Source organism: Platichthys flesus, chromosome 3 (assembly GCF_949316205.1).
Source record: "Platichthys flesus chromosome 3, fPlaFle2.1, whole genome shotgun sequence".
Classification (NCBI taxonomy): domain Eukaryota; kingdom Metazoa; phylum Chordata; class Actinopteri; order Pleuronectiformes; family Pleuronectidae; genus Platichthys; species Platichthys flesus.
In genome coordinates, this window is record NC_084947.1 from 12,461,030 (window position 1) to 12,488,186 (window position 27,157).

Consider the following 27,157-nt stretch of genomic DNA (forward strand, 5'->3'; position numbering starts at 1 on the left):
ATCCAAACAACTGACTTTAGGATTTAGAGATGAGAAAATGTATTTGTAATAAAATGTATTTGTATTGTCGCAAATCAACATGACGATGCTCCAGTTACTGTGGCGCTGCTAGCTCAGGATTAATGGAAGCCATGTCCAGACTTTCTCACTTTCCTAGTATCAGGTTATACCTTCTTTTTTCTTCACATTACTCATCATTTTATTTCACATTTCTAATATTATTTAAAAAAAAATTGAACTCAGCTTTGACTTCAGGTCATTCACGACTTATGTTGGTTTACCGACATTTTAAACTTGTAGACGAGAAAACATGACAGCTTTACATTGATTAATCTTTAAACACACCATTTGTTTTTACACTTCCATTGCATTTTAGTTATCAGTTTTTGTGTGATCAAAGAGAGCGAGAGAGAAACTGACCAAAACTGTGCATGCATGCGTGCATGTGCATGTGTTTAAGGTGAATGCGCAGAGTGCATGACATGGGTGAATGTACTGTATACTCCAAAAGAAGTGCTGGTCGGAAAGTCTGAAAGCTGCAGGTTGGTCAGGAGTGTGAAGTAGGTGCAGATCCAAATTCTGTGGAATATTATCCACATTCCTGCTCCCACACCGTCTTTATTAGCAGTGATGAAGACCCGACTGACTGGCGAGGTGGATCGAGATAGAAGCGTCTAAAAGAAACTCTAACAATGACCAGGAAGAATCTGCTTTGTGGAACAGACTGAGAATCTGTGTGAAAAACATTCTCTAGTAAAACCTTCATGTTCAGCACAGAACAGGAACATGAAGTATCTTTGCTCCCTGTACCTGCCACATTGTCACATTTGTATGTTTTGAATAGATTATTGACAAAGGACCTTTAAGTATTGTATTGTCTTACAGTCTAACACCATTAAACCTCAAACAAAAGGGTTATGTTGATTAATACTGGTGTATGGTGGTGTGGCCCTGAAAAAAGTAATTGTAAGTTGTTTAAGCCCATATACTGTATATAAAGATGGACAAAATCAGAGATGCGTACGCTCCCATCTTGGACCAATGATATCATGTGGAGATATGATTGGAGGATAAAGCGTTGATTAAGAGTCCTTCTAATAAACCACCAATCATTCGGCTTTACTTTTGACAGCGGCCATGTCGCCCATCTTTATATACAGTGTATGATGCATCGCAACCAGGGCTTATGTGAAGATAGAGTTAGTGTCACCAAAAGAGGTCTCTGTTAAAGAAAACATTGTTTAGATGTTACAAAAGTTGGAATTTGTAAACAATGTATAATTAAATCTTTGATTGCTATTTCCAGTGTCCAACATTCATAACTTTAGCCCCCTGGCTCTCTTTGATGACCAGCTTCTCACAGCAGCATCATGTGTCCTAAACAGCAAACTTCAAACATTAACTCGGCCACATGGTCGGACTTGCTTGTTCAGTTTGGGTATACGGCTGCCTCAACTGGATGCCTGCATATGGAAGGTTGCTGTGGGCTGCATATCAGTGTGTTGACCATGAGTGAATGTGTGTTATGCATCTGCATGTATTGCACCGTAGAGGCTTGGATGTGTGCGTGTTGATGCGTGCATGAGTGTGCATTTGTGAGCGTGTGTTTGAATCTGTGGGTCTGTGCAAGGCAGCAGTGGAATAGAGGCGGTTGATTATTTGGCATCAGTTTTATCATCTTGCTTTTGACTTCCCTCGCCCTGGTTGATCACTTAATTGCATATATTCAGTATTTATTAACGAGTCAATCTCAGATTCAGCAGGCAGCTCTGCTTCTGGCCCCCAAGGCAACAAATAGTAACTGTTCAAGTGGAGAGCAGCATGGTAGATGCATCAAATATGTATTTGTTAATTAAGAGGTTTCCGTACACCCTAGTCTGAATGGCTGCCTCTTTGCTGCAGATAACATTGTGATGGTGTGCTTGTGTGAGAGAGAGAGAGAGAGAGAGAGAGAGAGAGAGAGATCAGAATCTGACTCAGCTAAACAGTGCTGATGAAGCTGCCATCATACTGTCGACAAGGCTGGGGAAGAAAATGCCGCACACACACACACACATCCACTGTGGCATACACACACCCATAAAGCTCCCATGTATTTATTATCATTCACCACTGCGCCCAGAACGTCCACCCTTCTCTCTCTGCTGAGCCATGCACCTCCTGCTCTTTCCATCCATCTTCTCTTTCATCTCTTCCTCCCCAGCTTGTTTATCTCCCTTGTCCATGGTGAGAAATGAGGCTGGTGACGTCCACACCAATGTTTGGAAATACCACTGTCACCATACAAGTGATCACACAGTTAGCTGACAGACTCAAAAGCAGCTGCACTGTAAACATGTGGTGCAGAAAGGACTGTGGGTGACGATGGGTCCAGTGTTTAAGATTTAAGTGAAAGGGATCTATTGGAATAAATTGTGAATATAAAATAATCCTAGTGTGTAGGATAATAATAGTGTGTAATAACCTAACTTGTCCAAATGGTTGTTTTCTTTACAATAGACGGGGGCCTTAATATTTATATACTTTATATTTATATCATGAGCGGCTCCTCTCTGTTACAATTTTAGATTTGCTTTTAATGTTTACTGCAACTTTTTGATTGAGGGTTGTTAACCTCATCTTTCCATTTTTTTGCTTGAAAGCATCAACACTATTGATAGAGACCAAAAAGTGTCAGGTGTCTTAGAGATGATCCCTCAAAGGAAAAGGTACAGTTGAGGTTCTTGAGTCACTTCTAGTAGAATATCTGTCCAGGTTAACGGAGTCATGCGGTCAGTGGCAGGTTGAAACTCATAGTATGAGGACAGTAAATGAAGTCTGAATGGAGTCTGAAAACTTCAGCTCTGCGTATATTAACCAGGCTGATCGAATTATGGTCTGGCTGCTCGGATCCTGTCTGACGTTGATTCAAGCCCAGTTGGTCCGAGCCTTTGTTTTAAATGATAGAGACATACAAATCCGATAGATCTCTCTCTCTCCTCCAATCTTGCACATCTTCACTCTGTGTTTCCCCATCTCTACCTCTCCCACTTATGAAGATGAATGGGAGCCTGACCCTGCACAGACATATTGCCGCTGTCATTCTCCTCTATTGCATTCATCTTTTCAGCGCTTCTCCCTCGTCCGAGCATTTCTAACTCCCTGTTTTTGTCATCCACAGGTCAGTCTGCCTTTGTCACGCTGAGGCGCATGTGCTTTTGTTGACTCTGCTTAATATACCGTATGATGCTGATATACTGTAAGTGGCTGAGAAGCAGTTCTCTGACGTGTGATATGTAAACTGTATGCAAAGTGAATGGAGTTTTACCACCAGCAGCTTTAAAAACTGTACATCTGACTGTTCACGTGCGTGTGTGTGTGTGTGTGCGAGAAAGAGAGAGAGGGAGTTTTGTGCCAGGGCTGCAGTAATCAGTCCGGCCCAGCCCATACGCCCCATGGCAGCTGCTGCAGGCTAAAACTGCAGAGTATCCCACTGCCACTAGATGGCCATTTGGCCAATCTCACATTTAGAAACATCAATTCAATACTAGGAATATTGTACAGAAAATTTTGTTCCAAATTAAATAATCCTACACCGGTTTTCTGCATTATGAACCTGCATCTTTAAATGGGTTGTTAATACATCTGTTTACACAATACACTGGACATTTTACAGCTTTTTTGTCCAAATGAATCAAATCCAGTTCCATGTGCATTATGTTCCCTGCTCTGCCTGTTTCCCATTCCCTCTGTTGGCTTGGAGAGTCTGTAGATTATTGTATTCCTGCCATTCACATGTCCTTAGCCACTTAATTTCACCTGGCACTGAGGATGTTAACCAGCAAGATGAATGGCACAAAAAGGTTAATGCATTCCTCCCTGGACGAGTGATTTTCATCTGTGCCGCCCAGATGTCCCTTTTGATTTTTGATGCTTTAACCCTTAAATTTATAACTGCCTCATCTGTGCAGTGTAAGGCATCACGCGAGCGTGTTAGAGGCAAAGAGAATAGAGGCCAGAGGAGGACAAAGAATGTGACAGGTTGAAGAAAGACAGCCGACAGACTGTCAGTGTTTATGTTGATCCCTCCCCCTGCCACCACCACCATCAGGACATGGGCAATAAACCGCCACAAGCGGCACACGTGGAAAGCTGGAGCCCTTTATCCTGCCAACAAGAGGGGCTCGACACCGGGTGCAGAGGGCACGTCTGTACCAAAACTAAATCAACCCTGTTACAAAAAGACAGGAGTGTGGCCTGCACTTTATAATGACTCGAAACAACACTGGGCCACAGACTGACAGTGAGACTCCCGTCTATTCAAGAGAATATATTAGACTCCATGCTGGCACTGAGCTACAGCTGAGGTACTGTGATGATGCTGTGAGCAGCCAGTCTGCATCATGTGCAACCCTGGTTTCTTTATTCATGCCAACAGATTTCAGTTCACTGACTTATAATGGTTTTTCACACATGTTTTTCTGTGAAAGATATATTATGCTTGATATTTTTACCTTAAAAATGTGCAATTAGTCACCTAAACATTTCTTAAAACGTCATCTACTCCTCTCACGTGAAACATCTTCAATTAGGGATTACAGAAAAAGAATAATCTCAAAAGTATAAAGGTTAGCTTTGTGTTTGCACTTCTTGCTTGTTTTTATCATCCCTCCTGTCTAAACTCACCTTAAAAAGAGCCCTTCCTAACAAACTAACATTATACACAGTCCAAGATTCTGTACACCAATGGATTCCAGTGTCTGAAGTCATTCGGGTTGTTGACACTTTAAGAGTTTATTCCAAAGTCTAATAGTATCAATTTCATGCTTTATCTATCTACAAATTGTGTTTCAGTGCTGTGTTCTGACAAGTATCTTCTTTAGTATAGTTGCCAAACTCTTAACTTAGCCTCAGACAAACTGAATAAAGAGTCTGAACACAGGGAAAACAACAAGAATAAACCTCTTCAATGTGCTAATGTGGACTTGACTCTTGACACATATCCCTACCCAGCCAAGATTGTCTTTCACTACAAAACTGTTTTGCATTGAAGCCTCCAGATCAGACCAGATCCCCCAAATATTTGTTGTCGCACACTCATGCCTGTGCAAACCCAGATCCAAGGTGAGCGTATAGAAACCTTGGGGAAATCTCCCTCCTTCTACAGATGGATGTGAAAACAACATTTTAGAGCCCAACAGTACATTTGCGTCATCGTGCTGAAGTTACACATTTCGGATTGGAGGAGGACTTTGAGTCAGACCTCCAGAGAAAAGCTCACTCGATTGTGCCACACCTCAAGAAGGTCTTATCATTTGGGACCTGATAAGTTCTCCTCAGAGGAGTCGAGAAGAAGGCTGAGCCAGAGGAGGTTCATGTCACAGGGGCAGACATGCAGTCCCTCACCGCAGAGGACAGCGGGATAATTTGTCATGTCTTCATGGACATTAGTGCCTGGAAACCCATGCCTCACATTCTTTGGCAGCGGAGCTCTCATCACTGTCCAAACTCAATGCTGTGGACAGGAGAGATGTCCCACGTGATGTTTTTGCCCAGGTCACGGTCCAATGGCACTAAGTAGTGCGTAGCCTCCTTTCCACCCACCTCCCCTCCTCCCCCTCCCCAACGAGCATTTATCTCTCTGCATGGTTTTGGCATCGATGTGCTTTTCCCAGCATTTAGCCAGGAGAGGGAGAGAGGAGGGGAGAGGTAGAGAAAAGGAGGCCTTTTCAACCGGGGATGGACGCTTTATTAAAAGAGGCAGGGCCTTTTCAGAGGCTGGCCCCTCCGTTCTCCCCCCGCCCTGCGTGTCTGGCCCATTGTCACGGGGCAGTGGCAGCCCCCCCACCCGCCCCCACCCCCTCCACCAGGCGCTTTGTCACTGTAAGTCACCTCACAGACCGAAACAGACCCACTCAAAAAACACAAACCCATTCTCCACAGTAACTCTGGGTTATTCTGGTATTGCCTGGTCCGTGAAGAAAAAAATGATTGTGTGAGTGTCACAAAAACATACAGGGGATGCAGAGACGGGTGTGACAAGTGGGGGAAGAAGGGACGGGAGAAAGGAGGGATAAAGTTGGGGTGACACAGAGTGTTGGGGTGTAACAAAACGTGAAGAGGACAGATGAGGTGGAGAGTGTGGTGGAGAATGGAAGGAAAGAAAGATGGAGAAGGAGGACTAAGGACCAGGGAAAACGGAAAAAAGTAACCGGGATGTTGGCAGGAAACCGGTGAGGCGAGTGTGGGGCACCCATTTGTTTTTGGCTGTGTGTGAAATGTGTGTCTTTAGATACAGACAGCATTCCTCCAGAGATAAACCCATGGGCCCCTCCACCCCCACCCTCCCCGGTCTCTCCACCCACCATGCTTACTCAAGTGTGTGTGTCTGGGCGTGTGTGCATGTGTGTGTTGTTTACGTTGGACGGGGGGTCTGCGTGCCCGGAACCGCATGCAGCACTCGCAGGGGGCAACAGAAAAGACAGCTGTGTGTTTGAGAGAGACAGAAAGCGTAAGAAAGCGAGAGTGGAGGGCCGACAGGCATGCCAGTCAAGACCGTCACTTTCGGAGTGAGTACCACAAACTCTGCCGTTCTCCTGCTGTCCGTCTCCTCTTCACCTTCCTCCCTCTACACTCTCATTCTTTCCCTTTTCACTTTCTCTCTCTCTCTCTCTTATCATATACCTTTCTCTACCAATGAGCTTCTTCATCACTCTTCTTAATTTTTTGTTAAAGTGTGAAAAAAAATCCATGGTTGCATTTTTTTCTGATGTAAAGCACCTGCAAGTGCTTCCTGTCTCTACCACATCAGACAGTGATGAACCAAGACTTCCATCACTTGCTTTCTCTCTCGGACATGAATGTATTGATATTTCTCTTTTTTCTTATTCCGTGTGTCTCTCTGTTTGCCATCTGTTTACCAAGTAGTACTCTTGCTTTTCGTCCCCTCACGTCCACTGGTTTAGAGACTACCTGTTCTGAATTTACCGTCATTTCTCAGACTGACACTGGCAAAGATAAATGAAAGACAGGAAAAAAGAGATGCAGGTCATGGACTCAAACATTGCTCCTGCTTAATACAAAAGTGATGTGTCACTTTCTTATGCAGACTAACGTACTATTTAAAAAAACACAAACATTTATGGCGCATAAAAAACTCAAAAAGAACATAAACTTGATGGAACTCTTCAGTCGGAGTCTCCCACAGGGAGGGAGCTCAATTTCTTTGAGAGTATCTCTGAAAGTTGTGATGTGTGCACGTCCAAGATTAGTGTTGTGTGTGTGTGGGTGTGTATCGTGTCCTGTTTCCTCCTTAATCTTGTTTTTGACTTTATTCATTCCACTGTTTGACGTTCAGATTGTACCATGTCAACCAGGATTAGCTGTGGTAAGTAAACCAGAGGTCAGTAAACTGATTAGCGGGTCAATTAATGAGATGCTTTTCAGCGTGGCTTCACCAAAGACTATAGACTTCTTAATCTACTTAACCAGTAATGGCAACAGAGGCACACGATCACAAGGCCCCGCTATGTGGATTTGAACATGAGCTAATTTTAAATCAACGGGAGTTTACCTGAGGTGATGGAAGACGCCTTTGATTGAGGCCGTTTTGTGTCAATGCAACTCGTAGAAATGTTGTTTATAATGAAGCAGTGTGCTGATGAACTACAGTACCAGCAATACCATATACCAGCAGAAGACTTTATTCAAAACTCTTAATTTCTTGCTTTTTATAGCATTTTATAGATTTTTTTATGCCATCAGTATTTTCATGCATCAGAAGACCCTAACCCTAAGGGGAAGTGTCTTGAAACCAAGTCTTGGAATGAATTTAAAGTTAAATCTTAAAATTCTTAATGAGATGGTCAGATTAATGTCAGTATCAGCCCTGTTTTACTTTCACTAATGCTTTAAACGGGGTAGGTGGCACTAATTTCAACTACTTTTAGTTTTAATGTAAAGTGGTGACATTTACAATAGACCATATTTTATAAACTTATTGAATGAACAAATTCATAAACTCAAAAAGTAGTGAGCCTCTATAGCAGTCAAATGATTAGTTCTGATGTCTTTAAAATGTGATAAAGAAGCATTTAAGCAAAGATGCTATAGCATTCTGAAGCATGTCGTTGCTTTCTCTCTCTCTCGCTCTCTCTCTGTCTGTCTGTGTGTGTGTGTGTAAAACTTACTTATTTCAGAGCTAGACATTAGTTTTACAGATTTAAGAACAGTCCATTATTTTGGACAAAAGGTATATTCTTATTTATTCTCTATGACCCCACAACTGCTTTTAGTCTGCATGACTATACTGTTGTGCAGTAAAACAGCATGTTTACAATTTGTTGGTCCCATGCTCCATAGGTTTCAAACTATCGCCACCTTATGGCTTTCACCCTCTTTGTCATCCCCACAAGAGATCACAGTAACCATGACAATCTCATCTACAGGCGCAGAGGCTGCAGCAGGGCCAGATATAAAGAGACAATGAGTATGGCAGGGACAAACAGTGGGATACAGAGGGGGAGGCCAGGAGTGTGAGAAAGTAAATAGTAAAAATAGGATGCTTCATACAGGGAAGAGAGGCAGACGGACTAATGGTGGCATGGACAGGCTGATTTACATACAGATAGTGTTTAGTAGAGGGAATGTAACAGTTTCATCCCAGTGGCCCCGCTCGCTCGCTTCCTGTAAATGTGTCCAGGGTTGAGCAGTCCCACGGGTCTCAGTCGGACCGACTCTACACTTACCACATCTCCGTATCCGGCAACAGCCCGAGCTCACTCTGCCTCTTCAAAGAGCCGCAGAGATGCATGCTGTAATGGAGGCCCAAGAAAGAAAAAAAAAATAGGACAGAGAAGCAGAAAATCAATTTCCAGAGTAAATGCAAGTCAGCACAAATGGGTGATGAAATAGCTGTTTAAGCACTCTGCAGGAAAATTTCCATATCCGTTGTTAGGTGTTCCCCTAAAATGTCTATAAAATCAAATCAACACATTAGTACATAAGGTTTAGGAGAGAACAACAGCAGGCAGAGGGTTGTGCATTTTCTCTTTTACTGTTATTTTAAGTTCAGGACATTTTTGCAAGGAAAGCAGGATTTGTGACATGCTGAACACACGTATACGCACCTTACTTTCACCTTTGTGTCGGCTGCACAAAGAGCTGTGGTGGCACTTAAAGTATTTATGATTTGCACCTGGTGTTACGTCTGCAACACCACGTGTGTGTACATGGGCGTGTGTGTGTCAGAGAGAGAGCGAGAGAGAGATTCTGTGTTTTGCGGATTTGTGTTAATTTTAATAGAAACACTGAGATTCTCTGAAGCAGAACGTAAATCTATATCCCAGAAACACCGCCCTGGTCTTTGGCTGAGAGATTCCTTCATCGACATGTGGTGGCAGAGCTCCAGGCTTTGTGTCTCGATTGCATCGTCTATTGGAAGTAGACCTGCAGATTTAGACTCAGATGTTACCTGTCTAGACTGTAGGGACACGTTAAAACAGTAGGTCCCAACTGAAATGTGTCTACTTGCAACTCATACAGACATTTAACAGAATGTTTTCTTACTGCGCTGTACATTTTTCACTTTTACATAATATTTCATACAGATGGAGAGATAGCAAACAGAAGGCCTAACATCCATTTTCAGTCTCACAGTGGACATAGATCAGCTTGTCCTCTAATCCGGATCTTTACGGTTCAATCACAGACGCTGTTTTAAGATAGTCAGTCTGGTTCCTGCGATCCAGTATCACTCGCTTCCCCCTTAACACACAAGCACACACACATTCAATCTGGTTTCATTCACAACACGCAATCGACCCTCTGGTGACAATAATGATCTCTCGGGTATAGCTTTACGTTGCAGATGATCCTCGTGGCCGGGGCTTGGATCTCAGACGTCCCTCGTCACGCGCTGTATGTACACATTGAGTTTTCAAACACTGCAGTCCACCAGCGAGGGGGTGACGTCATTCTCTCTGCTGCAGCACCAGCAGAGGAGGCAGGCGAGGGGGGGGGAGAGAAAGGGAAGAGACACGGGATGGAGAAGGGAAAGCAGGCAACAGGAAAGGAAAACTGAGATAAGGATGAAAACAGAGGGAGAGTTCAGAAGAGAGGGTTTTCTGTGAAGACATGAGGGGGATAACATTACTTGGTAATTGTTAGCGCATCATGATGGGGGAGCCTGGTGCTGTCTCACCCTGAGGACAGTTGCATGCAAATCGTTGGACAGTCTGTGGTGATATTGCTACTATTAACCGTGTAGCTGCTTAACAGGTTATTGTGTTGAGTTTCCTTTGTTGCAAACAGTAAGATTAATGCGCTCGCCCGTTTCATGCTCAGCCCCCAGAGCCTGAAGCTTGTCAGCTCTCTATGGCAATAATCAGAGAGGGGCTCATTTATCTAAATCATACCAGAGTCCGACAAAAGACAGCAGAGCAGTTACCACAGGACATTTCTACACTGCTCTGTATGGGTTTTTCCACTGGTATGTTCCGTGTGCTCTGCACCTGTTTACGTCTGGGTTAGTGAGGGTGTGGTTCCCCTGCATCTTTATCTCACCACACCACACTTACTTAATGACGCAAGCACCCACACACACACACACACACACACACACACACACACAAACACACTCAAAAACTGGTTTGACTGGTGGGGACGCCTCGTCATGATGAGAAGAAAATCAGCTGTAACCAGCAACCTCTGCCCGGAGTCTTTTCTGGGGGATTAGAGCCGTCTTGTAAACTGCAGCAGGTTGCAGTGGTCTGAGTGCAGGGGGGGTGGGACGCCTGTAGAGGGGCCTCTGTCGGGGTCAGCGCGGTGTTACCATGCCACCATGCTGAGAGCATGTATGAGATGTGAAGTTGTGGGTGTCTCTGCGTCGGCTGTATTTGCTCCTGCTTTGATGATGGGTGTTTTCCTTGTCTCCCCATGGCAGAGTGTGCAAACATCCCAGGCAACAATGTGCTGCAGTGTGCATAGCTTGTGCCCTTTAATATTCATACTTAGCTTTGACAAACACAAGCGAGTTAACAGTGTGAAAAAGGTCAAATGGTCAATAATGAAGCATAAAACCTATTCATATATTGTATCTATAGAATATTTTGTATTGACTACATTCATTTAGCCCAAATAATATAGGCTACTGCAGAACATACAAATCTTATGAAAATATGTATTTTTTCATTTGTGTCCCCCTTATAATGCTTTATGGACTTATACACACACACACACACACACAAGCACACAGACACAACTATCAAACGAGTGGCAGTCACCATCTGTAAAGAGTGTTTTGTCATTCAAAACCTTATCAGTGCATAACTTCAAGTGTGTGAGTTTGTGTGTGTGTTTGTGTTATACTGCAGAATGACATGCTTCTCAATTCTCTGTGACCAGAAGCTAAAACCAAACGTTTGCTGGAGCCAATGACTCCGAGGCTCCACATGAGTCAATGTTCTCACACAAAAGCTCAGGATTTATGACTTTGCACACAAGCTGCTCCATGTTCTACTATATCTGATAAGTGGATACACTTTATATTTGTATCTGCATCCCAGATACGAACGACAAAACTCACACTGTCAGAGGTTGTTCTGATACTTCAGTCAGCTGGAGGAATCTTTCCCTTTTTAAAATTCAGTTCCTGCCATTGCCCCTACTTATATTCTTCTTTTTTTTTTAAGTGACCTCTCTCTTCGCCCAGCGCTGTGCCACTGGTGTCCTGCTGAGTGTGTGTTGTCATTTGTTGCTATGCCTTAACTCCAGGCATGTGGATCTTTTCTCACTCTTTTTCACTCACTCTCTGTCAAAGGACGACCAACAACCCCGTCACAATAGACAGCACAGCTTAAAGCTCTGTGTTAAGAAGCTGAGAAAAGCAGTTTCTTTGGTGTGTGTGTCTGTGTGTGTGTGATTTTTTTTTTTCATTTGAAACAGAAAACCGTTCATTCATGTCTGCAGTCGTGCAAAAAAGGCATCCGCTGAATGACTGGATGGCTGATGAGTTTGTCCTGACCAGCAATCTGAGATGGCTGGTCAGATGAAGGGCAGGGATGGAGACGAGGAGTGAGGAGATTATGCAGATGAAATTAAAAGGTGCAGGGTTTGCCGCAGTCGAGTTTCTCCCTGTGGTTCTCCCTCGGTAGATCCGGCTCTCCCTCCTCTTCTCCCCCCCCCCCCCCCCCCCCTTGTGCCGCATGAGTGATCCTGTTTCAGCAGCACCCCTCCTGGCTGCCTGTGAGAGGCATGAAGCGCTCAGACACTAACAGAACGCTGGCAAAAAAACACACTGGATGTGCCATGTGCCGGCCTGTGCGCCAGGAATCACCAAACTATCTCTCTCTCTCTCTCTCTCTCTCTCCTCCAATCACATTGTGTGTCTCTTTCATTCAGACCGACAGACCAGGGACTGATGGTATTATCACACTTGAATAAAGAGCATCAAATATACCTAGGGACAATTTTCTGGAGGTTTTATGGAAACAAGAGACCAGTTTACAGTCTGAGTGCTGTTTCTACATCACCGGCATGCCCACCAAACCCCATAACATACAAAACTCAAGGTAGAAATGCCGATTCTCAAACGGCGCCTAACAAATATACCAGGGAGGAATGAAATGAGAGGCAAGCTGATGGCTAACTGCTCGCTACTGAACGTTTTCAGTCTTAAAATGCTGCTTTTCATAAATAAAATAATAACGTAACTCTGTCTCCCTCTCCATTTCCCCTCTCTATTCCTCCACTTTATGTGCCTCTCACTTTCTCTTACACCCCTTACCCCCCCTCTCGTTCCCTCTCTCCGTTTCACTTATAGGCAGATGCTGGCAACAGTTTTCTCAGAGCGGCCCGTTCTGGCAACCTGGACAAGGCCCTGGACCATATCAAAAACGGCATTGATATAAATACAGCCAATCAGGTGAGAGAGCTGCACATTCCCAAGAGTGGAATTGGTGGAAAGTTATAACCTGTGACTGGAAAACTCATCAGCCAGTGAACCACTTTTTTTATTCACATATTCAGTTTTTGCCTATCTGCAAAAATAATCTTCAGTTGTACTCGTGCACAGCGGAAATAGAAACAGGAATATTCAGGATTATTTTGCCCGCAATTGAATGATGGCAGGATTTCTTTCTAACTATCTGCCAATCTGAGTAAATCTAAATTCAGGAGGTGGCTGGGCTGCCCAATTTTTTGTTGATAAAAAGAACAGCAATGTGTGAAAGGAGCTCATTTTTTAACAGTGTAAAATGAGCCATTTTACACTCTTGTGATCAGATGTAATCAGAAAAAAGACCTGAAGTACAGGTCTTTTTTGACCACATGGAAAAGTTATACAACAAGTATATCATTTATTTAAGGGTTTACTTAATAAAGGTTTGTTGTGCTCATATATTGTCCATGTATATCACCATTTGTTCTAACAGTATTTCTATATAAATGTGCCTTGAGTGTCCAGTGTGCATGATGTGTCTGAGGTGACCACTGTGCCCATTCATCTGCCTGTGCACTCAGTCATGCACTGTACCACATGAGCATGCTCAGGTAGACTTAATCAGAGTCTGGAGGTGACGGGTGGAATGTACAGAGTCTCCGGGGGAGGTGTTAACTGGAACAGGATCTTCTCCTTCGCCCCGTCTCCTCCATCCTGGCTCTTTTACTCTGACACTTGTTCCCAGAGTGTCCAGGAGGAGGCAGCGCCAGAGGGCTAGGACCAGCACCTCCAGGCTACTGAAACAAGGCCAAACACTGTGTGTGACAGAGATTCCTGTAGCTCATTAATCTAACTTAGTCATGGTTTCCCTTGCATTCACTAATGCTGTCCCCAACATTTTGTCATTATTGCTGGTAATGCTTATGTCCGGTTTTCTCTGAGGTCTATTCATAAGCCTCATCACAGACCCCACAATGCAATGGGATCACAACTCATTTGTAGTGACTCTACAGTGGCCATTGTTGGGAAATGTGATGGGAAACACCTCGAGGATTAAAAATGGAATTACATGCATAAAGTATGATTCCGGAATATGCAAGATGAATTCTCTTGGTTTCATTGTTTATGATGATATCCATCATATTAAATTGAGTGTTTGAGTTAAAGTGATGGTCTAAAACACACACACACATTTGCACACACATATTGTTTCCCAGGTGTGCACTTCAAGCTCCTGTAAGTGAAATATTACCTGGCTTTTGTTCATAGAAAAATAAAAGTGTGAAAACTGGTGCAGTCAGCCAAACTACAGTCTTCTGATTTCACCACCAGATGGCAGCAGAATTTGGATTTTACAAATTCTACATATAGGATTTTGCCCAGGCTCACTGCAGCATCAGGACAGTTAATGTAGGCTATACTATTTTATATATCTCCACGTTTTTACTTTATAATTTAAAAACACAGCCCCAATACCCACATGTTGCAACTATTGATTTCCATCCGTTCATTAAGTTTTAAAGGAATTTCTCAATGAATAAAAAAAAAGTGAAATAATACCTAATAACTATTATTTTTTAAATAGCCATCAAGTCTAAGCCAAACATTTTTATCTTTAATTGGAGACTAAGAAATGATCAATCATCTTTACGTCTGAAACAATAGTTGCAGATAATTACGTGAAAACAGTTGCAGACGGTCACTCTAGCACTGGTTCGTGTTTGTCCTGATGCTGGTGTACAGAGTGGTGTGTGGATTTGATTGTGGCGGTCGTGTTGCTGTTCACGTGTCTGAGCTCTGCCATGGTTCACTCACCAGCACGCTGCCGTTTCTCCTGTGTTTTCTCTCTTCCTCTAAACCCTCACAACTGCCCCACTTCCCTCTCTCTTCCGATCGGGTGCTGGTTTACTAACTCACCTTCCGTTCTTTTTCTTTTTCGTTTGCCTTCCCTCTCCTCCATCCCCTCCCTCCTTCTCTCCTCTGTCTGCAGTAGAGTGATGGTGTGCTGTGGTCTCCCCCCCACTCAGAGGAATAATATCAGTGGTGTGGGAAAGGTCCAACCTCACATGTCCTGTGCGGCTGTAGGAAGGCTGTGTGAGGTCAGACCTATTCCACACGGCTTGTATTCTTCCCAGCCACGAGACCAGCGGCCTGCCATCCCCCTCCCGTCCTCCTCTTCCTCTTCCACCTCCTCCTCCTCCTCTCCCCATCATTGATCAAATGAAAATGTTCACATCCTGATTTTCATCCCCGTAGATGTCGTTTTTGCTAATGACCACTTTGATTCTGAGAGCGCTGCATGCCTGGTGCCTGGTGTAAGTATTTGCCTGCCATGTTTTGTGAGGTCTTTCTGTCTCTGTGATAACAAGCCCAGTTGTTTCGTTTGGCATGGCCTACATGCGTTTGTGTATACCTGTGGTTGTTTCTTTGAGTTTAGAGAATATTTGTATTCCAAGTGTGTTTCGGACCCTTCAGTGTGAAGTCTGCTCTCTCACTCAGAATGGGCTCAACGGGCTGCATCTGGCCTCTAAAGAAGGCCACGTCAAAATGGTGCTGGAGCTACTCCACAATGGAATCGTTCTGGAGACAACCACAAAGGTAAAATATTAGAAATAAGAAAATACTACACATCTGTTTTGTACCGAGCACAATTTGGGAAACACTTTAAGAATCAAAATCTGTGAAACTTGCTCAGCCTGCTCAAATATGGCCCTCTATTCACCCCCCCCCCCCCCCCCCCCCGTCCATTATCTACACATCAAGTTTGCATGTGCATGTTTTTGTATACTCTCAATTTATGGCTGTGCTCGTCCCTGTGTTTGAACAGAAAGGGAACACGGCCCTGCACATTGCGGCCCTGGCGGGGCAGGAGCAGGTGGTCGCAGAGCTGGTTAACTACGGGGCCAATGTCAACGCTCAGTCCCAGGTGAGATTGAGCGCTGCTCTCGTGGCGGTGTTCACAGGACACACCGAGGCCGTGCGTCGATACTATGTCAACTTTACTGTGAAGCGATTCCATCAGTTAATATTGGTCTTTGTTCCTATATTTCTGTGCTTGTTTCTTTTCACTGTTCATCCTTGTGCGTGGATCTGTGACCGTCCTCCTATCTGTCTCTTTCTGTGCTTGTGTGCCCTCTGCTGCTGTGTGTGTTTGTGTGCGTGCGTGTGTCTGTGTCTTTCTGAGACAGAAGGGTTTCACTCCACTCTACATGGCTGCGCAAGAAAACCATCTAGAGGTTGTGAAGTTTCTTCTGGAGAACGGAGCCAATCAGAGCACTCCAACTGAGGTATCAAAGAATTGAGAGAAGAGCAATCTTCAGAACCCCTCAACCCCATCCTCGCTGATCCAGTCTCGCTGTGTTCTCATTCTGTTTTGTGCTCAAAAGCCTCTTTCCTCACATCTCTCCAATTTCCTCTCCCTGGGTGAACCTGTCTTCTAACCTCCTCTCCTGTGTGCCTCAGGATGGATTTACTCCTCTCGCCGTGGCTCTGCAGCAGGGACATGAAAATGTTGTAGCCCTGCTCATCAACTATGGCACCAAGGGAAAGGTCCGCCTCCCCGCGCTGCACATTGCAGCACGCAACGACGACACACGCACGGCCGCGGTGCTTCTGCAGAACGACCCCAATGCCGATGTGCTCAGCAAGGTGTGTGTGTGAACAGAACCCAACACGTTTGGTGTCCTTGTTTGGTTTGTCTTTGCGTTTTCTAAAGTGCAAAGGTAATGAGAGTGACGTGCACTGACCCTGACGTGTCCTTGCAGACCGGATTCACACCCCTCCACATTGCTGCACACTATGAAAACCTGAATGTAGCTCAACTGCTGCTCAACAGAGGAGCCAATGTCAACTTCACCCCAAAGGTAGAGAATAACTGACAGAATGTGAATCTCTTGTCCTTGATCTCGTGTGTCTAAGTGCATGTGCATCTCTGTGCAGAACGGAATCACGCCTCTGCACATTGCAGCCAGACGAGGGAACGTGATCATGGTCCGTCTCCTGCTGGACAGAGGGGCGCAGATAGATGCCAAAACCAAGGTACAGCAGACACCTATCCCACAGTTTCCTAAACTCCTTGATTCACTTAATGCCTTTGATGCATCATTAACTTAATTACTGACATTTGTCTCTTTCCAGGACGAGCTGACTCCTCTGCATTGTGCGGCCAGAAACGGTCATGTCAGGATCATAGAGATCCTGCTGGACCATGGGGCCCCCATCCAGGCAAAGACCAAGGTAAACCATCTGCTGTTGATACATGAAGAAAAGGATTCACTCTTTTTATTCTTTAACTAATGAAGATATAATGTGTAACAATTCCATGTTAAAGAAAAACTAGACAGACGGAGGAAAAACACATTGCTAGCCAGTTAGTCTGTTTTCTACTGTCCAATCTGTGTGGAAACGAGCGACCCAAGAGCATTGTGGGACAAGAAATGGTGGTCTTTAATTATTTTTAATTTTTTTCAGAACGGCCTGTCTCCAATCCACATGTCAGCACAGGGCGACCACATGGACTGCGTCAAGCAGCTCCTGCAGTACAATGCAGAGATTGATGACGTCACCATGGACCACCTCACTCCTCTGCATGTGGCGGCACACTGCGGCCACCACCGCATGGCTAAAGTACTTCTGGACAAAGGGGCCAAACCCAACTCTCGGGCACTGGTCAGTGACAAACACTGAGGTTAACACACACTTAATGCACTGTTCTTTATTATCTTAGTGGTGATAACTGCTCCTTTTGTTTTTTTACAGAATGGTTTCACCCCTCTGCACATTGCTTGTAAAAAGAACCACATGCGTGTGATGGATCTCCTGCTCAAACACTCTGCATCATTAGAGGCTGTGACTGAGGTGAGGGATCAGGAGGGAGAAAAGGAATGAGGATCATTTATCTAAAAAAGGGTTCAAAGTAAAAGTACCTCAATGTGTGGCGGTGCTTTAATAAATCTAAAATGATTCTAATGCTGCTCTCTTTCTGAACAGTCGGGCCTGACCCCTCTGCACGTGGCATCCTTTATGGGTCATCTCAACATTGTGAAGATCCTGCTGCAGAAAGGAGCTTCCCCCAGCGTCTCCAACGTGGTCAGTTCCCATCTGAAATACCAAGAGCCACACAAATAACCAAATGACATAGTAGTGTCATTTGTGTCAACTCTGACTGTGTGGTTTGTCTGTTTGTTTGTGTGTGTGTGTGTGTGTGAGTAGAAAGTGGAGACTCCTCTCCATATGGCATCTCGGGCAGGACATCACGAGGTGGCAGAGTTCTTACTGCAGAATGCTGCACCGGTGGACGCCAAGGCCAAGGTAGAGCTTTCACACAGCACCATCTGGGTGTCCATGGACACAAGCAAAAGATTCCTCAATGACGTACCATAAATATTCGGAAAGTCTTGTTTTGATAAATGGAAAATGGGCAATATTTATATGCCACTTGTTGACCACTCAAAATGCTTTACAGTACAAGATGCACTCACCCATTTAGACACACATTTATACTTCTATGTGTAGTGATTTTTCTGTTAAACACCATTCACACACGGTGCGCACAGCCACCAGGAGCAATTTAAAGGCTCCGTGTCTTGTCCAAAGCAGACCGGAGCAGGGATCAAACCAGCGCCCTTCTGGTTCGTGGTTGACCCTCTCCACTCCGGAGCCACAGACATGAAAACATGCCTTTGTTCTCCTGAAGATTTATGCGAAAGAGCTTTGTTTCAAAACGGCCTGAATTTGACTGGTAGTGAAGATGACAGTGAAGACACTGAGAGCTTTAAGCAGGATGATAGAGGACCGTCTTTTCAGGTGTCTAACACATTAAGCTGTTACATGGCATCTCAAGTCCACTCTCCTCCTCCTCCAGGACGACCAGACCCCTCTGCATTGTGCTGCTCGGATGGGCCACAAGGAGATAGTGAAGCTGCTGCTGGAGCACAAAGCCAACCCCAACTCCACCACCACAGCAGGACACACCCCCCTGCACATCACTGCCCGGGAAGGTCATGTACAAACCGTCCGCATCCTGTTGGACATGGAGGCTCAGCAGACCAAGATGACCAAGGTACGGCCTCCATTCTGCGTATTCCACACACCCAGAGCAATATCCTCCATTCATAATTCATTCATAACGTTGTGTTCCATTGGCTGCCTCTACAGAAAGGCTTCACTCCGCTGCATGTGGCCTCCAAGTACGGCAAGGTGGATGTAGCAGAGCTGCTGCTGGAGAGAGGAGCCAATGCTAACGCTGCAGGGAAGGTAAATAAAACAAAAAGGTCTTGGATGTGTGGGAGGAAGGATGTAATGTAACACATGCTGATGAAGGTTTCATTCTGTTTTTCACAGAACGGTCTGACTCCGCTGCACGTTGCTGTACATCACAACAACCTTGATGTCGTCAACCTGCTTGTCAGCAAGGGAGGATCACCGCACAGTGCAGCCCGGGTAAAAGGATATAAACACAAATGCAAACACAATCCGGAACGTTTAGTGCTCGTTTCTGTTTCTGACCACTCCTCGTGTGTGCGCTCCAGAACGGCTACACTGCCCTGCACATTGCTTCCAAGCAGAACCAGGTGGAGGTGGCCAACAGCCTGCTACAGTATGGAGCTTCAGCCAATGCTGAGTCACTGCAGGGGGTCACACCTCTCCACCTGGCCTCGCAGGAGGGACGGCCCGACATGGTCTCCCTGCTCATCTCCAAACAGGCCAACGTCAACCTCGGCAACAAGGCAAGAACAATGAAAGAGTGATTGGAACCGGTATTTCCATTAATTTGTTCTGTCATAATGTCTGACATTTGTCCTTTGACTCCTGTCGCCTATAGAGTGGATTGACCCCTCTCCACCTGGTGGCTCAGGAAGGACATGTTGCCATCGCCGATATCCTGGTGAAGCAGGGAGCGTCAGTCTACGCTGCCACACGGGTAAAACCCCTGTTATGGCCCTGTAATCAACACACTACAAAGATGAACTAGAAGAGGTCTCAGAAGTGCATAACTGTACCAAGGGCCAACAGTCCCCTTACATCCAATCAAGCTGCACAAAATTGTAGGACACACACATAGATATCATAGAGTTTTCACCACATCCTTCCAATTATTGTCCTGGTAATCCGCCCTGTATTCTTTGTGTAGTTCTGAAAAATAACAGACAAACAAACAAATAAACACATAACCTGTATTTTCACCTTTAACTGAGGTCAGGGTAATCAGTGTGGAAAATCCTTCAGTCGTGGGTAGGGTCTAAGTTCTGTAGCACAAATAGCCTGATGATGTCATGGCAGACCCTAGTGAGACCCAGGTCATTCAGATCCCTGGTGCATTGGTTTCACAGCTGTGTATTGACATAGAGTTGAGATAGTAGTTTGTAATGATGCAGTAAAGTCTTAATTTATATAATGTTATCAGAAGAACAGATCCACAAACTGCAGCATTAAAGAATGACACCTATTGGACAGTATATGTTTTTTTTTATAGGATTTTCGGTGGTGGTATTTGCTGTAGGGCTCTTGTATTGCCCTTTATTATATACTGTAAATGAGAAACAATTTGATCCACTCATTCTGAATGTTATTTTTATTATTGCTTTCTTTTCAAAACAATTTTTTTTTTCTTTGAATTTGATCAGTTGATGTAATATTTAAGACGCGGGACCACAAATAGGATCAAATCTTCATAATGGGATCAAAATGTGGTTGAGAAAATAAAAAAACAGTGATGATTTCTCTGTTTCTATTATGTCTCTTTCTACTCTCAGATGGGTTACACCCCTCTCCATGTAAGTTGTCACTATGGCAACATCAAGATGGTGAAGTTCCTTGTGCAGCAACAGGCTGATGTCAACAGCAAAACAAGGGTGAGTGCCACCTTCTGGTTTTGAACAAAACTGCAACAAAATGGGCTCATAGCAACACCGTCAATGCATAGGGTCGTAGTATCTCGATTTGACAACATGATCTGCTGTTGGTTTCAGAAACATCTCAAAAACAGATGTGGTTATAAACTGTTGTTTTTTACTAATATCTATATGATGAGTGGTTGTGAAGTGTGTTGTGTTAAGAAATACCGTCTATTGTAGAAAGTCTGGCCCGAAAGAGAATTTCTGCTCATGTCAGAAAATTGTGAAAAGGCATCCATCATGAGTTCCTGCAGCCCGGTCGACAAATGGACATTTACATTTTGCTTGTTTTGCATTGTCTTTGTTCGCTCTTCCAGCTGGGCTACACTCCTCTGCACCAGGCGGCCCAGCAGGGACACACAGACATTGTGACGCTGTTGCTGAAGCACGGAGCTCAGCCCAACGAGATCACTACAGTGAGCATGCACACAGCATCTCTGCCCTCCAGCTCGTTCATAAGTTTGGTTGCCAGTGATCTGATCAGTCTGCCCCTCTCTATTTGTCAGAATGGCACCTCGGCCCTCTCCATTGCTAAGAGGTTGGGCTACATCTCTGTGATTGACGTCTTGAAGCTCGTCACAGAGGAGACGGTTTCCATGGTGAGAAGTTTAGAATTGCTATTACCGTCTCTCGGTTCAGTTCAAGCATTATGTGACCATGATAATCACATGGAAATACTTCTTCTACTTCTTTTCCACTTTTCTTTACAAAAGTAAATCCAGTTTAAAACGTTTCCTCTTAAAGTCGTATGTGTAACTGGTTCTTCCTCTTCTGTTCCCTGCAGACGTCCACAGAGAAACATCGCATGAGTTTCCCTGAAACTGTGGATGAGATACTAGACGTTTCTGAGGATGAAGGTAGAGCAACAAAATTGTCATTATATTACTCAGTTGGATTTTATTATGTTTAAACTCGTCATATACATTTATGTATTTTTTCAACTCTTTTGCCCTTTACCCTTTTTTAGGAATTGCACAGCTAACATTGGGTATGAATGTCTCTTTCTCTCTTTGTGCGGCATTCATAGGTTGTTGTAATAAAGTGTTTGGCTTCATTTCAAGCGCACTCTCTGCATCTTTGCCTCTCTGCCTCTCTCTCGCGTCCCCTCTGTGGTGGTGCTCACTGTGATGGTGGCTCTGGTTTCTCATTGGCATGCTCCCATAGCACCCATGTCTGTAACCTCTAAACGTCCTTTTGATGAACACCCTCATCCTCTAACCGTCAAGGTTATATAACAGCAGTTCTTGCTTTTACAGTCGTAGTTTTATTAAGTATCAGCCCTATAATCATTGTTACCGATAACACATTTAAATCAATTGAATATTTTACTTCTCTGTGAGCAGTATTAGTTCAAAGTTGATTCTCCAGTCATTCTATTTTATGTCTAAAGTAGAGTCTGCATTTAAATCTGTCTCCCTCGTGCATTAGTGTGATTTGTGTTTGCTAGGGGGGTAATCGTAATTTAATAAATTGCTATAATCAGTATTTTTATATAAACAATATATGTGACTACTTGTATATAAAAGGAGTTGATTGGATCACCCAGTGCCAGTTACCCTCAGCACTGCAGAACGAGGCTTTCAGCGACTTTCAGTGATTTTTGTGGTTTTTCGAACCTGTAATGTTGGAGTTGTTTTTTAAGAAAGAAATGTTAACAATCAACTGTATTCTACTTCCCCAGCAGTCACACACGGTTCACAGCTAGTTTGTGAACATATAGGTTGTGGCATTTAGTAGCTCAACAGCCAGATATTTCTCCCCATGAGTTGGTAGAGACCAAAAGCAGCTGAAAGGAGAGTGATGGTTGTTCGTAGTCCTTGCTGTAAACATGCAACCAACTTCAGAGAAGACAATCTGCTTCCTTTCTATACCGGCACACACATGATCTACACGTACAGGTGTGTGAGTACTGACAGGGCTCATTACTGAGGCAGAGCTTCATCAGAGACCCCAGTTTAAAACGGAGACGTGTTAGTGTGGATGTTGCCCTAATGTCTGCTCATGGTTAACGACCCGTTTCTGTTGCCCCCACATGGTCAAAAAGATCAATAATTGTAAGTTTAGCTAAGTAATGACAAAACCGAACCTGTAGGAAGTGCACTCACAGTCCAACAGCGATGACACCATCAGTATCACGTTGGCTCTGCAGCTCATACGGACGCCCACTCACACAGGCTGAGCTGATACAGTCACATTTCAAAACACACAGGGCAGACTGACTTTCGTTGATCGTGAATTTCTGAAAATCACAGCCATTTTCGGGGGGGGGGGGGGGTTATGTAACCGAGAACATCAGGATAATACTATACTCTGCGTTCAAAGACGAGTAAGGAACAGATTGTGCTCCTGTCGTGTGCGTTGTAGTGTCCTGATGCTGTTGTGATTGTGTCTGTGTTTGTAGTCATGTGATTATTTATTTTTTGGAGCAAATCTCCCCACACATCACTCTGGGCCAGACGATACCTCTGAAACCTAAAGCTCAATACCTGTTTGTTCTCTAGACAGCAGATTTCTGGAATTAGTTTATGTTGCTCTGTGCACAGCTACCCAGACTACGTTTACCAGAAGTCCCCTCCTGTTTCAATGTAGTGATGTTTAGATGTGTTGAAGTGCCAGATTCAGCAGCCTGAAACAGTGACCTGCTGGACTGTTGATGTGTTTTAGTTGATTTGTATAAGTGACTGTATTTCAGCAGTAAGGTCAGTGTACAGATCATCATCACTAATGGGTCATTTCACCAGTCCACACCACAGAGCCATCACCTAAATCCTGGGTCATCATGTTTTCTAACCCGTCTAACCAGCGGTTAACCATCTTCTTCTATTCTTTTCTCTTTCTCTTTGCTGTTTCACCCCCCTGACCACGGTCTGTTCGCTCTCTTTGGCATGTTCTCTGAAGGAGAGGAGCTCTTGGGGACAGAAGGGGCCAGGTACGGGAAGATGGATGACATGAAAGACCATGATGACGATTTCCTCTCCCCCAAGAAATCACTGGAGTACGAGAGAGGGCTGGGCACAGCGTAAGGGGGGCTGGGTGGGGAAGTAGGGGGAGAGCTGAGCTGGTAGCCACAGGCTAATAAGTGGATGGATGGATTGATGGATGGATGGATAGAGGGGGGCGCACCATAGACAATCACTGAACACCAGGGATGAGCTCTTGGGAGGAGGTGAGACGTAGATGAACTTCTTTTACCTGACTTGTTTTTTTTTCTCTTTTCATACAACAGAAATTACTCGCCAGCGATTCCCAGGATCCCACGAGTCTCTCCAGAGACTGTTATCCTGAAAGAACATGTGATGGATCAGGTACTGTACTGACCAGCATGAGGAATATACACCAACATGACAATATTAAAGGGGTAACAATTTACTATTGCTCCTCGGTAATTGTGGGTGACTGAAAAGACAGATTTTAAAATATAGATGAATGGTTCACATTAAAGCAACACAGCCCAAACAGTGGATCCTTCATTTGCCATAAAATAATAAAAAGTAGCATCTTTCCTTAGCCTTTCCTTAACTGATGTATGGAAAGATCTTGTTATATACCAACTTGTCAACTCGTTTGCAAATCAACATTTCTGTTATAAAAGTGTCCAAGCCCAACATGAAATGACTCAAATCAACTGATACTTTATACTAAAGGTCCACCTACTACATCAAAGTTTACCAAATCTCCATCTTCTTCAGTGGAAAAAGTTTGCTTAAGTCAAGATCCACTTCTTGCATTTTATCTAAAGTCAAGAATAAAATTTCACAAATGCATGTATTTAATGTTTGTTTTTTTATTATATGGAGGGTTATGATTTTGTGGAGATGCTTTAATCCAAATACACAGTTTTTGATATTAAAACTACGAAGAAGATACTTACTTACTAAGCATGCACCGTGATCCAGTCATTTACAAATTCAATTTTTTGTAATATGATCTCTGTGGATGAGGACCCCCCCTCAACAGTCATTTGAAGATAAAAGATGTCATCTTCATTATCCACTGTCAAAAAGATCACTTCAAAAATAAATACGGATAATCCATTTATCATATCCCTCTCCATATCCTCTCCTATACACAGATGATAGTGTAAGTAACACAGTTTGGGTTCCTATAAAAGAAGATGCTGAACTTTGAGAAGTAATAGATTTTCTTTCTGTTGTAGCAGCACACTCCACTTCCACTGCCCAAAGAATACGATGATGACTCACTGATTCCAAGCAGCCCAGCGACTGAGACGTCGGATAATGTCAGCCCGGTCGCCAGTCCCATACACACAGGGTCAGCACAGCAGCACTGCAGAAAAATTAAAATAAAATGATTTCACTTAATCTCTGTTTGATATCTGATTTGGCGGCTGATTATCATAACCCACGTCTGATGGCAGGTTCCTAGTAAGTTTCATGGTGGATGCTCGGGGTGGCTCCATGCGAGGCAGCAGGCATAATGGTCTGCGTGTCATCATACCTCCGCGGACCTGTGCGGCCCCCACCCGCATCACCTGCCGCCTGGTGAAGCCACAGAAGCTGACCAGCCCCCCTCCACTGGTGGAGGGAGAGGGGCTGGCCAGCAGGATCATCTCCCTGGGTCCAGCTGGGATGCAGTTCCTGGGGTGAGGAAGCTTGAGGGCCGCCTTTATCTACGTATACCTTTTTATTAAGTGTAAATACTGCCCTAGGGGGGGCAGTGACAAAAACTTTCTTCTCTTTATCTTCCTTTATTACAATAATTTAATTTGTGTTGTTCAGACCGGTGATCGTGGAGATCCCCCACTTTGCCGCTCTGGGTCGTGGCGACCGAGAGCTCGTGGTGCTGAGGAGCGAGAACGGCTCTGTCTGGAAAGAGCATCGCAATCGCTACGGTGATGAGGTGCTAGAAACAATCCTCAACGGGATGGATGAGGGTAAGAGTTCAGACGCGCCATGCTTGATTTCAAACTGACGGTGCTTGGTGTCGCTTCTGAAGAACTTCAACCTCCTCTCTTCTCTCCCCAGAATTAGAAAGTCAAGAGGAGCTCGGGAAGAAGCGAATTCGCAGAATCATCTCCACCGACTTCCCCCTTTACTTTGCTGTCGTATCACGCGTCCAGCAGGAGAGCGATCTGATTGGTCCAGAGGGGGGTTCTCTGACAAGTAAATTGGTGCCGCTGGTCCAGGCCACGTTTCCCGAGACGGCAGTCACCAAGCGAGTGCGACTGGGGCTGCAGGTGAGATTGGACCATGTGGAAAAGGATGGAGAAGAGACAGAATCGTTAATGCCTGTGTTGCCTGAAAAGAAAAAGCATGTTGGATGGATTTTTGATTGATTTTGGAATGATCCGATCATATCAGCCGAGTTTTCCTGATATGACGTTCTATATCTGTTTGCTTATTTTGCCTTTGGTATTTCTAGAGGACCTACTTTCCTTTTATTTCACACAGTGCATGCACTTGGCACCTTTATATGACACAGACTGCTCATTTAGTGCTGATATGTTATTGTTATCTTCAGCGATGTCTTTCTTACTAATGCATTTATGTCACTGGTGAAGCCCTGTATTTAGAATTAACTGATTAATTTGAGATGCCTGTGTCAAACAGGACCGAATGGGAAATCAACTGCAATCATGGTACAACCAGTACAACAACTGTGTTTGTGTTTATACTTATACTGTCCAATGGTTTTGGTATCACGAATGTCTGAAAATGTACTAAAGAGCCTTTTTATAAGAACTGAAGTGTTTCCCACACCTGAGCAGACACCTGAGCACCTTCTCTGTTTGTACAGCAAACACTATTCAAGCGTCAAGTTCAGGTTCCCTCAAATATACACACCAAAGATAAGAGAATTCACTTTTTAGTAAACTTTATCACACTTATATACAGCAAATATTTGTTAATAAGAGGACATATTTACAAGGAACCTATGAAATGAGCACTTTCAACAATCTCACCTAGCTGCCTATCCTGTCACGGGAAACCAGTTTTCTTTGCACAAGCATCCATCCAACACGACCCAGTCACACACGCACACGTTTCAGTGGCGAACCTGAAACGACCCCCCCCCCCCCCCCCCCTCACTTCCAGTCCATTAGAAGGAGGGGGATAATAAAACCGTTGCTTCCTGAGGCAAGGCAAATCACACAGTGGCTTCACATTGAGTTCAACTTTGGTGAATTGTGACCCACAGTTTTAGCTGCCCTTGTGTGATTGTGCCGAGCTGTTGGTCCTAGCTGCCTAATGTCTTCTCCTCACAAAACATAAAATAAAAGACTTTCATCGGACTGTCAGCTGTAAATTCAAAATCAGAACATTTGGAATCTGATTATTTTTGACAGGGTTATATTGCAGATTGTACAATCGAAAATCAATTGTTT

General features: G+C 44.2%; 1 protein-coding gene across 1 annotated transcript in view; it reads left to right on the top strand.

Moving 5' to 3' along the window:
* Nucleotides 1–27,157, top strand: part of ank1a (ankyrin 1, erythrocytic a) — an 80,306-nt gene that overhangs the window by 34,097 nt on the left and 19,052 nt on the right. Inside the window, exons 3-30 of the mRNA XM_062381935.1 lie at nt 12,800–12,901; nt 15,416–15,514; nt 15,744–15,842; nt 16,105–16,203; nt 16,379–16,564; nt 16,681–16,779; nt 16,856–16,954; nt 17,054–17,152; nt 17,387–17,584; nt 17,675–17,773; nt 17,906–18,004; nt 18,128–18,226; nt 18,780–18,977; nt 19,073–19,171; nt 19,259–19,357; nt 19,447–19,644; nt 19,740–19,838; nt 20,671–20,769; nt 21,129–21,227; nt 21,318–21,410; nt 21,596–21,668; nt 21,779–21,799; nt 23,710–23,830; nt 24,038–24,116; nt 24,968–25,083; nt 25,190–25,414; nt 25,551–25,705; nt 25,797–26,008. Of these exons, the coding sequence (XP_062237919.1) occupies nt 12,800–12,901; nt 15,416–15,514; nt 15,744–15,842; nt 16,105–16,203; nt 16,379–16,564; nt 16,681–16,779; nt 16,856–16,954; nt 17,054–17,152; nt 17,387–17,584; nt 17,675–17,773; nt 17,906–18,004; nt 18,128–18,226; nt 18,780–18,977; nt 19,073–19,171; nt 19,259–19,357; nt 19,447–19,644; nt 19,740–19,838; nt 20,671–20,769; nt 21,129–21,227; nt 21,318–21,410; nt 21,596–21,668; nt 21,779–21,799; nt 23,710–23,830; nt 24,038–24,116; nt 24,968–25,083; nt 25,190–25,414; nt 25,551–25,705; nt 25,797–26,008 (3,363 nt within the window). The remainder of the gene's footprint in view (nt 1–12,799; nt 12,902–15,415; nt 15,515–15,743; nt 15,843–16,104; nt 16,204–16,378; nt 16,565–16,680; nt 16,780–16,855; nt 16,955–17,053; nt 17,153–17,386; nt 17,585–17,674; nt 17,774–17,905; nt 18,005–18,127; nt 18,227–18,779; nt 18,978–19,072; nt 19,172–19,258; nt 19,358–19,446; nt 19,645–19,739; nt 19,839–20,670; nt 20,770–21,128; nt 21,228–21,317; nt 21,411–21,595; nt 21,669–21,778; nt 21,800–23,709; nt 23,831–24,037; nt 24,117–24,967; nt 25,084–25,189; nt 25,415–25,550; nt 25,706–25,796; nt 26,009–27,157) is intronic.